General features: G+C 41.3%; 1 protein-coding gene across 4 annotated transcripts in view; it reads left to right on the top strand.

The window, feature by feature from the left end:
* PLCB1 (phospholipase C beta 1) overlaps positions 1-12,300 on the top strand; it is a 657,432-nt gene that overhangs the window by 606,312 nt on the left and 38,820 nt on the right. Inside the window, exon 32 of one of the 4 annotated variants that reach the window (XM_043512118.1) lies at positions 11,629-11,676. The exons of the other annotated variants lie outside the window; for them this stretch is intronic. Within the exon in view, the coding sequence (XP_043368053.1) occupies positions 11,629-11,676 (48 nt within the window). The remainder of the gene's footprint in view (positions 1-11,628; positions 11,677-12,300) is intronic. 4 annotated transcript variants of the gene reach the window in all.

The following is a 12,300-nucleotide window of genomic DNA, read 5'->3' as shown; positions in this document are numbered from 1 at the left end:
GGGCCTATTGAAGTCAATAGGAATTATGCAGTTGACTTCAGGAAAGGCAGGATTTCACCCTGAAGGCTCACTACTGCAACTTTTTAAACAGTAGAATAGCAAGTATTGACCAACAAAATCTAGTGCTAAAAGCACAAAATGACATACAAAGAGTGCCATTCATATAGACTTCAGTTCGAGAAAGCATTCATATTCAGGGTTGCACTTTAAATTTAAGCACATGCTGCCCTTAAGAGGGCATAAAGAGCAGCCATTCTCAAACATTTGGGAAAGTATTTTTGCACACAAAGCAAAGTTCACAAATAGACAACAAAATGGACTACAGTTTGCCAAACTGAATAATCATTCAGCATTCAAGCAAACATGCCTATATACTTTTAGTGTTGGGTGTGGGGGTTAGTAGTACTTCTGCAGCTCTAGTCTAGATCTTTTCCCTGAAGCGAGAACATTGGTGGGTTTTCAGTAGTCCAATTTACAATTCCATCCGGATTAATGTTCACTTTTAAATAAATATCTGAGAGCCTGAAAGGTGATCCACTCAGTCTGACATTTTTAAAAACCCTGTTATATTTATTTAATTTAATTTATTTTTATTCTTCTTAATTTAATTGCATTTATTAATGGATTAAGTCAAATGAAATAAACACTATTCCTAAAATTTGTCTGCATTAGTACCACATATAACTCATCACTTTATCACCTTTGTGCTTCTCCAAACCCTGCTGGATCATTTGGCTCCAGCACATGGCAGAGCAGCCTAAAACTGCACTAACTTGTGCCATCTGGTTCCAGCCCCAGTGGAGCAGTTATAGGGATCTCTAGACTAGAGATCACCTGCCACCTTTCCCAGCCTTGCTCCAATGTGGTCCCTATGTTAGTGTAGCTGGTTCTATTCCATTGGAAAGTGTCCTGACACAAGAGCAACCTCTTTCCGGCTGGTTTCACTAGCAAGTGCAAAGGGGCCTTGTGACGGGGCAGACTGGCCCTGCACTGGGAATGAGAGGGTCAACCCTTCCCTGCTGGCAGAGGAAGCCACGCCCCTGACACTCTGCTGGGCATGCTCCAATAGAGAGTCAAGTATAAAAGCCTGCAGAGCTGTTCAGTCAGTGCTGGCGGCTGAGGAAGGAGGACACACAGTGGAGGCTTCAACCCAGGAGCAGTGGCGACTCATACAGGAGGGAGCCAAGGGGCCAGGAAGTGGGACCAGAGACTGGCAGCTGTGGGAGTCCCAGGGAGCTCCAGGGGCTGAGGAACCCGAAGACCCTGATGCCACAGAAACTGCTACGTTTGGTGAACTGGTAGGAAGTGACTAAGGAAAGAGAAGGGAGTGGTATCTCCCACCGCTCTGAGAGCAGCGTGTTGCGGTAGGATTCCCCGCTGACCCAGGGCAAATCACGTCGTCAATGACAGGGCCCTGGGCTGGAGCCCAGTGAAGGCGGGTGAGCCTGGGCTCCCCTACCAGGGGTCTCTAACACCCCCCTTTTTTGTGATGACATAGTTCACTGACCCCTCTCTTACCTCAAAGGAGACAGATGAACTCCGGTCACTGGGCCGTACTATCCTACAAGGGGAAGAGGACTTAGAGGGACTCTGGCCCTCAGGCCACACTGCTTTAGGAGCACACTATAGAGACTCTGGACACTAGGCCATGCTATCCCACCAGAGGAAGAGAGTTTCATGAGACTCTGGCCATTGGGCCACGCTGCTTTAGGAGCGCACTGTAGGGACTCTGGCCGCTAGCCTGCGCTATCCCACCGGGGAAGAAGATTTAGAGGGACTCTGGCCACTGGCCCATAGAACCCTGACTACCGGGGAGGTTGTAGAACCGGCGTAGAAGGTGGGAGGCAGGGTTAACCTCGCCCCCTCCCCCTGGAATCAAAGGGGTTGACGAGGAACAAAACCCACCACAGGCCTGAACAGAGCTGAGGATCTGCCCAAAATCTTACTGTCTTTTCAGAGTTCACAACCTACAAGGAATCCAGTGCATGTTCTAGTTTTCGGACAATTGTGCAAAGTCATCCCTGAAAAAATCAGAAAGCTCCTAAGGCCACACAGCTTGATAGATAATGAGAATATTTACCTTCCTTATATATATATATATATATAATATATATATATATATATTTAGAGAAAGAAGGTAAATAAATGATATAAAGATATATATATAGTATATAATAGTAGGAATCAATTTGTAAATAATTTGTAATTTGTATAAAAAAATTGTTCATGAATATGCATTATTATTGTTTATTTGTATGGCAGTAGCTCCAGGATCCACAGCCACGGACCAGCAAAGCGTTGGACAAACACAGTACAAAAACTCTTCCCATGTTGCTTCCTGACCACAGTGGTGAACCAGATGAATAGATTCTCTTTACACCTTTAATTTTATGTGTATTGTATAATTACTAGTGGAATTTACTACTTGTATTATGCAAGAAAACTTGAACTACTTCTTGCTTATTGGAGTGTAGAACTGATAAATAGCCATTGCATTCATACGTTTGGCATGATGGTTTGCATTATTTATTATTTACTTATGGTTGCACACGCCGTGTCATTTCATTAAAACCTCTAAGACCAGTTGGTAACAAACAACCATTGTGAAGCCCTAAGAAATTAATGAGAGAGACTACGGCAGCTTTTAGAGTAAATTTTTATCCCAAGAAAAGCAGACGAGATGACCCTTGAGGTCACTTGTAACCCTGTGGTTCTATGATTCTATGAATGAATAAGCCATCAGTTCTGATTCTGGGAAGAACAATGTGAAGAGCTTCACACAGCTTTAAGCGGGGGTGGAGAATGAGCTCTGTCCTTGAATTTAAAACTCAGACAAATAAAAGAGACATATTAGTGACATAATGAACATTACATCCAAGAAAGGTGAAAAACTTTGCCTCAGGGCAACACAACAGAGCATAGCTACCACTGCTGTTGCTGACACAGAGCAATATTATTGCCATGGTGTAGTCTAACCTCATGCACAGAGACATAATGGCATAACAAGAAAATGTTTGCCATCATTCAAAGCTACAAGAAAGAGTGTAGTGATCAGTCAAACAGTTAATACAGCAAATGGATGGGACAGTCCTAACAATTTGTTGTGCCACCACTCCTGGCCCTTTCTATGAAGGTAACATGATTAAAATATTTTGCAATATATCCAGGTAAAGAACTAGTTACAACTTGTCAGACACTTTCTAAAATCTGACTACTTGACCTATTGTGAATTTCAGGCCTAATTTTGTAGAACACTGAGACTTTACATTTGTCACATTCTCTGGTAAAAGTCAAGGCCAGGATTTTAAACCTAGGTACCTATAAATTAAGCACCAAAATCCATTTAGGCTCCCAACTAAAAGTTGCCAGATTTTCGGAAGCAAGCAACACTTGCAGTTCCTATTGATTTCATTCAGGAGTTTAGAAACCTACCTAGGAACCCAGTTTGCAAAATTTTGGTGCATGTTCTCTGAAAATTGTCTCTGCAGATTGCCACTTATGGGTTGAGCACCCTGGAGCAGTTGAGCATCAGGAACCTTCTAGAGAGTAGTGCTTATTAGAGCTGCGCAAACACCCTTTCATGACATTAATCATCTGGTGCCTAAGCTATAAAAGGGCTGTGTGGTTCCAACTACCTCAGATTTTTTCCTTTACATGAGTGGCTGTCGGTGGTAGAGCTACCTTCTTTCCATACCTGGAGGTGTTCGTGAATCCATATGTACCTGTACTAGATATTGGCTGGCTTGGCTCAAAAGGAAAGCTCTTGGAAGAGTTCCTGAAGAGACATCCACTGTTTCTATCCCCAGGACTGCAGATAACTGGGGCAGATCTACCTTGATATCTAACTAGAGGTTCTCTTTTATATGGGCTAACGGGGCTCTGTACAAATCAAGGCCTTCCTCCCAAAGATGGTTTGTGGACACTGATAGAGCTGAAGAAGCTTTGAAGACATGCCTTTGTATTTTATAAATCTGTTGGGCTTCTGCTGGAGCTCTGTTAATACATTTATACACCACTACTCTCTCACCTTGACATCTAGAACTCATATTTGCTTCAGGAGGGCCGTTCTGCACTCTGATTGATAAGAACTTCTAAGACCATCTTCCTGGGCAATTACTGCTCCTAGACAAAAACATAAGAATGGCCATACTGGATCAGACCAATGGTCCATCTAGCCCAGTCCATGAACTTACCTCATTCTTTTTTAATCCAGTTATAGTTTTGGCCTTCACAACATCCCTTGGCAACACGTTCCACAGGTTGATTGTGGATTGTGTGAAGTAGTACTTCCTTTTGTTTGTTTTAAGCCTGCTGCCTATTAATTTCATTGGGTGACCCTGGGTTCTTGTGTTATGTGAAGGAGTAAATAACACTTCCCTATTTATTTTCTCCATACCATTCATTACCATTCATGCTTTATAGACCTCGGTCATGTCCCCCCTTGCAGTCCCTTTTCTAAACTGGCCAGTCCCAATCTTTGTAATGTCTCCTCATATGAAGCTTTTCCATACCCTTAATCATTGTTGTTGCCCTTCTCTGTATCTTTTCCATTTCTCGTATATTTTTGAGATGGGATGACCAGAACTGCACACAGTGTTTAAGGTGTAGGCATACCATGATTTATATAATGGCATTATGATATTTTCTGACATATTATCTATCCCTTTCCTAATCGATCCTAACATTCTGTTTGATCAGTTGACTGCTTCTGCACATTGAGCAGATGTTTACAGAGAGCTATCCACAACAACCTCAAGATCTCTTTCTTGAGTGGTAATGGCTAATTTACATATGTATTGGTGGAATTATGTTTTCCAACAATGTGCATTAATTTGCATTTACCAACTCTGAATTTCATCTGCCATTTTGTTGCCCAGTTACCCATTTTTGTTAGATCCTATTGTAACTTAACTATCTTGATTAATTTTATATTATCTGTAAACTTTGCCACTTCAGTGTTTAACCCTTTTTGGAGATCATTTATGAATATGTTGAACAGTATTGGTTCCAGTACAGATCCCTCAGAGACACCAATATTTACCTTTCTCCATTTGGAAAACACACCATTTCTCCCTACCCTTTGTTTCCTGTCTTTTACCCAGTTACTGATCCATGAGAGGACCATCCCGCTTACCCATGACAGCTTACTTTGTTTAAGAACCTTTGGTGAGGGACCTTTACAGAAGCAGTGGTGATCCTCCTCAACAAATCATGTTCATCTATGAGTCTGATAATTCTGTTCTTTATTATAGTTTCAACCAATTTACCTAGTATAGAAGTTAGGCTTACCAGCCTGTAATTGCCAGGATCGCGTCTAGAATCTTTTTAAAAAATTGGCGTCACATTACCTGTTCTCCAGTCATCTGGTACAGAAGCTGATTTAAGCGATAAGTTACATACCATACTTAGTACTGTAATTTCATATTTGAGTTTCTTCAGAACTCATGGGTGAATAAATACTAATAAGTCACCAGGACCAAATAGTAATTTCTCAACTTGTTCCAAATCTCCTCTATTGACACCTCAACATGGGACATTTCCTCAAACTAGTCACCTAAAAATAATGGCTCAAGTGTGGGAATCTCCCTCACATCCTCTACAGTGGGAACTGTGCAGAGGCAATAATTAGAGAAGGAAGAAAGTTTATTCAGCAGCAGCTAGTTATTTCAGGTATTACTCCTACATGTCCATACTACCTGCCTATATTCCCTTCTTCCTCAGAGCTCTTTGCTAGAACTCTGAGGTTTAGAGGAAGGAGCTAATATGGTTAGGATAGCATGGCCCTTCTATACATGCTGCTATGGAAGTTTGGTGAGAACCTTTCTGTGGTCCCAATGGGCTTTCTGTCCTGGAGGTTCCCAAAGTCCTGGCATGAAGCTGCAGATGCATATTTTATAAGAGTGAGTGTGCAGAGACAATACGCTCAAAGCACTGGACAAGGATCTCTCTTAAAGTTCAGTTCTCTTAAAGTTTAAGTTCTCTTAAAGTTTCTAATTGCTGTTTCACTTTCTCTTGAGTCTGTTTGCTTAACACAACACTGAAAAGAAAGGTATGGGTGTTCTCTTAAAATACACAGTCAGTTGAAAGTATTTTTGTTGAAACCTGAGACCAAAAGCATGGGCCAATGAGTGTCAAACTGAGATGCTACCTGTGAATCTGAAGTCCTCTTGTTGGCATCAGAACAGTTTCTCATTCTGCTGCAAGCCTGGGAGAAGCTGGAATTGGGGCATCCAGGCAGGGGGAGGTACACGCACACCCGTGTGCCACAGGGTTCCGTCCCAATAAGAAATCAGATCTCCCTTGGATGGTACATAAAATTGTAAGTGTGTTATTCTTTGATTCTCTAATGCTCAAAAGTGAAATTGGTTGTGTGGAGGTATTCAGTCCGCCCATTTCCTTGTTGTATAGATCTGTTGTTCGTACAAACTGTGGAACTAGACTGTAAACATAGAATTATATGCCACTGGCTGGGTTAATTGAAAACCATTTGTGTGGAGTGCTGTAGTTCTTTAGGATTAAATGCTGCTTGGAGCAGGAAATCTGTGATTTTAAATTGACAGGAAATTGTTTATTGTGAATTGATCTGAAGTAGGCGCAGGTGTACTCAATTAGTTCAATATTAGCAGGATTTTCTACTCAGCAAATTGATATTAAGTCAGCATGAGTTTACCAGCGTCCATTCAATGTATTATCTGAATGAGGCAAACTTTGGCTTCAGATGAGAATGCGGCTGAAAATGTGTTGTTAAAAACAAAGAAAATCGCTTCTTGTGTAATATATAGACTGGAGAAGGGATTTTCCCATCTGGCACCTTGAAAACCGTCATTTGGCCTGTATACTAAATCTGGCAAAATAAAAGTAAATAATGATGATTTGCTGAAAACTCTTTTGCATACAAGTTTTTTCTTCCTTTGTTCATTCAGTTTGTGATTTTGAAAAAGTCAAATTTCGATTTTTAATGAAGTTTGAGGAGACTCAACATTTTTCTTGATAAGGCATTGTTTGAGAACTGCAAAAAGGCTCTTCCTGGTACAACCTCATTGAGGAGGTGGCATTGGACTAAATCTTCTCACAGAAGAAGCCCCACTACCCCTCTCCCCCCCAAAAGCAGCACCATATGGTCTGGTGCATTTTGAGCACAAGAGAAGGATCTAGAAAGGCCTGAGTTTTAGCCCTCACTTCTGCAGCATAGTGGCCTTATCAATGCTTTTTACTTTCAACTTTTTACAAACCATATTAAGTTTGAGACAGGTAAATATAGTTCAGCCCATTTTACAGATGGGGAAATTGTGGCTGATAGAGTTCAGCAGATCTGCTGAAAGTCACATAGTAGCACAGGCAGGATTATTAGAATGTCAGACTGCTAAATTTACGCCAAATCCACTAGACCATGGAAACTCCTAGACAAGTTGCATCCTCAGCCCAGTCTGGTTCTGATCTCAATTGCACCAGTGTAAACCTGGTGTCATGTCAGTGATAGCAGTGGAGTCACTCCAGATTTACACAGGTATGACGTAGAACAGGATCTGGGGTAGAAAGAGCAACATTTCTGAACCCCCAATGTTCCAAATCAAAATGTGTTGTTTCATCATAGAGATAGCAGGGGAAATTGGAGATTTGATTTGGAGATCAAAGCATACAGGCCTCAGCTGTGAGTTGCACGCTCAAGCAGGGAAGTAATGGGACATATGGATCGCCTTGCATCCCCAAGTAGATTACCCACATCACACTGAGAAGCAGGGAGAGACAACAGTTGCCACTGGGCTGTTACTCCACCTTCCACATTCATAGGTGGGGAGAGTCACATTCCTCCCTTTACTGGTAGCCAGCCCAGAGGGGCAAGTAAGTTGTATCAGCCAAAGAGCCTGAACTAATTATTTCCCCCATGGAGCAAAGGAGTAATCCGGGAGCTGATTGTGATCCCCAGAGTCACGTTCGGGTTCCTGTCTTGCTCTTGGGGCAGCGCAGCTATGCACTGCCCTTGACTTACACTCTAGACCAGCAGTTCTCAAACTGTGGGTCAGGCCCCCAACATGGGTCACAACCCCATTTTAATGGGGTCACCAGGGCTGGTTGAGACTTGCTGGGTCCAGAGCCGAAGCCTGAGCCCCACCACCCGGGGCCAAAGCTGAAGCCTGAGGGCTTCAGCCCTGGGCAGCGCAGCTCAGGTTACAGGCCTCCTGCCTGGGGCTGAAGCCCTTGGGCATTGGCTTTGCCCTCCCTGCCTGACATGGTGGGATTCCGGCTTTGGCCAACCCAAGGTGGTGGGGCTCAGGCAGGCTCAGGGCTTCAATCCCCCCTCTTGGGGTCGTGCAGTAATTTTTGTTGTCAGAAGAGGGTCGCGGTGCAATGAAGTTTGAAAACCTCTGTTCTTGCCCATGAAGACCTTTGGGGTGCATTGTCTCTTGTCCAAGGGCAGTTCTAAAGTTACCTTTGTACCACCATAGGAGATTTATTGGGTGCGGAAAACAGAAGCATCTGGTGGGGAAGCGACTTGCCCAACTTCACCCAGCATGCTAGTGGCAGAGCTGGGAATTGCACCAAGGTTTTGTAAGTCCCACACCAGTATCCTAGCCACCTGGCCACAATGGCTCTCAAACTTACTGTTTAGGCAATTTTAAGGAATTCAAAGAATTCACACAAGTGATAACTAATATGGGGAACTGACCCTGGGAAATGAGTTAGGGCTTTTGTTAATTTGTTGTTATTGGGAATCAAGTATTAGTCTTTTGTGGATATATTGGTAAATTATTAAATATTATTTTTCTGGGTAATAAACTCCCAAGAGTGACCCAATAAATCTCTCTAGACCTGAGGGGCTTTATAGTATCTATACTGGTATTTTTAGCAGTGTATATCCTGCTGCCTTGGAGGAGTTCCCCACCACAGTGAAAAACTCCAGAGGTGGGGAAAGGTTCTGGCAGGAGGGTGTCAGCAGGGAAAGCTCTGGCAGCTCTCTGCGGCCGAGCCTTTCCCTACTGCCTCCCTTGTGTCAGAGCCTTTCATAGACATGAGTAGCTATGCACTATAGTATGGACACAACCTTCGGTGTGTAGATAATCGATTGATCAGGGGTCTTGCCCACAGACTATTTATCACAAATTAAGACATGGAGTGAGGTTATATATTTTATTGGACCAACTTCATCTGGTGGAAGAGACAAGCTTTTAAGCTTCAGAGAGCCCTGTGATTACCTTTCCAGACCCGAAGAAGAACTCTGTCAGGCTCAAGAGCTTGTCCTTTTGACAAACAGTCGTTGGCCCAATAAGAGATATTACCTTATCTACCTTGTGTGTCTCATTGAATTCACAGAAGTTTTATTTCTGAAAAATAAATTACATTCTCTTGCTGTCTGTCTATCTAAAAATGTAGATAGATAGACAGGCAGACAGATAGATATAGATATAGTTATAAAAAGTGCTTTGTAGATGTATATATACAAAACAGTTTCTACCTATAAAAATTAAATTCTACTTTAAACAGATTAAGTTATATTGAAAGGATTTAGGAAGGCCTTTTGAAGTTGAGAAATTTATGTACAGACCTTGCCTTTTAACTTATCTGGAATTATTTTACAATAATAGTAACTACAAGTTGATTTTAAAAAATTAGCATGAATAAAATAATCATAGAAGAACCCAGCCTGAAAACCTACCTTTCTTGCCCAAAAATGAAAATAGGAGGAAATTTTAGAGGCTAAGTTCCACCTTTGATTAGATTGCGCAGTTTAACTGAAGTGATTGTGGTTGCACTGGTGAAATGAAGACAGAATTGGGCCTTTAATTCTAATATTGCTTTCTCTTACACTGGTTTTATATTAGTCCTGATTTACACGCACATAAGCAAGATCAGAATCAGACCCATTCTGCTGCTCGTACATTTCTTCTCTGTACTTTTCTTGATCAAAGAAAAATTCCATGAATTTTTAATGAAAGTAGCTTCTGCAAAGTGGGCGATCAGTTTTGATTCAAACAGACACTATGGTCTAGAGTCACAAAGAAACACAGTTTCTGGGTCTTTTGAAGGCAAAATGGCAAGACCAGAACTAGTAAGATAGGCATGTTGTTATGATCCAGATTCTGCTCTGAGCTTCTCCCTCTAAAGCCCAATTGAGTTCATTGGAATTGCAAAGCGTTAAAGTTGAGGGGAAAATTTGGCCCCGGATCTCATCCTTTCTTTTTTTGTTGTGTGATTTAACCTTCTGCTTGCAGATATTTGTATAATGAAAGTTATTATTTAAAATATCATTGACACCTCTCTTTTGAAGGTAAACTCTATTGCACATCCGAGGGAAAACTTCAAAGGAATCCATAGGTGCTGGAACTGGGTTTGCTGCCACACTCCCTGGCTTGAAGTGGTTTCCAGCATTTACAGGGTTTACAGTTTGGTACAATGGCTTTCGGCATTCCCACTATAAAAATTATTCCAGCACATCTTGAAGGAATCGTGAATTAAAAACAATTCTGGGAGAGAGTTTCAACGTTTAGGATTCCCATTGACCTGGGTCCTAACTTGCTGGGCCTTTTTGAAAATCTTTCTCTTTCTCAAACAAAGAGGTCTTATTGCAGACCAGAGCAGCCATGAAACCCTTGTTTTAGGCCAAAGGCTAGGGTGGTGTCTGTACAAAGGAGTTGCCAGCTGAGTGACTGGGGAAGAAAGTCGGATTTGTCAGGAACAGTGCAAACAGAATCAAATAAGGTGTTATGAGACAATGTTTTTGGTAGATAGTATTCCCTTTGTATTTTCCATAATGTGATTCATTTTTCTTTGTAATGTTTTCAAGATGCCCATAAAGGATAATCAGGAAAAAAAATCCAAATTGACATAACTGATTTTAAGCTTCAGGCTCAAGCACAGTTTGTTGTTGTGGATTCCAAGTACACAGTACTCGTGAGATTCGGCTCTTATTTGTGATGATGATGTAAATCTGGAGTAACATCATTTACTCCCGTGGCTGTCCACTGGATTTACAGCAGCATAACTCAGAAGAGCATCTAACCCCTCATGACAGCTCTGAGACCAGAAATGTAAAACACTCTTTTTGATGGACTTGGGGACAGTACAGAACATCCACACATTGACTATTATCAGATAAAATGAAATATGTTTATAACCTTCACATTTTAAATGCGTATCTTGCATTGAATGATTTTTGCACTTTCTATAGTAGGGCTTCTCCACATAAATGCTGGGAAAATACAGCATTGCAAATTAATTATGGATAACAGAAAAAAATATACTCATTTGACTCTGATCTCCTAAGATCTAGTCCGTTGTTCAGAAGCTTAGTGTCTTCTCTCTGTGATGTTCCCTGAACATTATTGTGACTAATAGCTATTCAGCATTTTCATGATTTGGGAAGCAGTACATTCTGTCTGTGTTGCATTAATTATCTGCAGATTTAAAATGTTTCACCAAAAGCCATTTAACATGACTACCGTGCATGCACAAAGGCAACTAAAATCAATTCCTTGCTAGAACAAAGGAGTTGCTGGTTTTTAAAGACAATTTCCATGTAACTTACAATACGATAAATGTAGTCATAAGAAATAAAATCAAAAGAGCTTCAAATTCGGAGTTCATTTTAATTCTTGTGTTTCTTCCTGACTGTCTTTCTTATGCTGCAAGACAATCCTGTTCGCTGACTGGAACTCCATAGCAAGCGAGCACTCTGTGGTAAATATGTGTGTGCAACACATGATTTATAATGTCTGATACACTTGTGCTAATTGGATCAAAAATAGCAATAGTTGCAGAGCACATACATTATCTATATAAGCTCTGAAAATATTGTAGAATTTGAATTATGTGCACCTTAATTCAAACTAGGGTGTCATATTTTGTAACTGTATATCACAGAGAAATTCAGGCTGTCAGTTAGCTACAGCTGCTATACAGATATCTCTGTTACATTTGATTGACTGCGTTTTGGATACTTACTAATAATGAAGGTGAAAATCCCAAGTATGGTAGAGGAGACTTGATTTATTGTCACTTTTGGATGTTGCTTTTTTGAAGTGATTAGCCATTTTGAACCTGATTTTCAGCTTCCAGCTAGGTGGTATTTGCATGTTCGCAAATGTGCACGTACTTTGCACACGCCCCTCACCGTGTGCACACCCACATCCCCACCTGTGAACAAAAAAGGCTACAGGAATACCTATCTAGCCCTGTGAGTATGTAAAATTGGGATCGCTTGCAGCAAAGCAAACACCTTTTCACAAACGCAAATGTGCACTTATCAAGGAAGTAGGCTAAAAATAAGATCCTTGAAGTAAGGAACAGGAGGAGTATTAAACA

Source organism: Dermochelys coriacea, chromosome 3 (assembly GCF_009764565.3).
Source record: "Dermochelys coriacea isolate rDerCor1 chromosome 3, rDerCor1.pri.v4, whole genome shotgun sequence".
NCBI lineage: Eukaryota > Metazoa > Chordata > Testudines > Dermochelyidae > Dermochelys > Dermochelys coriacea.
The sequence above is the reverse complement of the archived record's forward strand: the minus strand, read 5'-3'. Positions and strand labels throughout refer to the sequence as shown.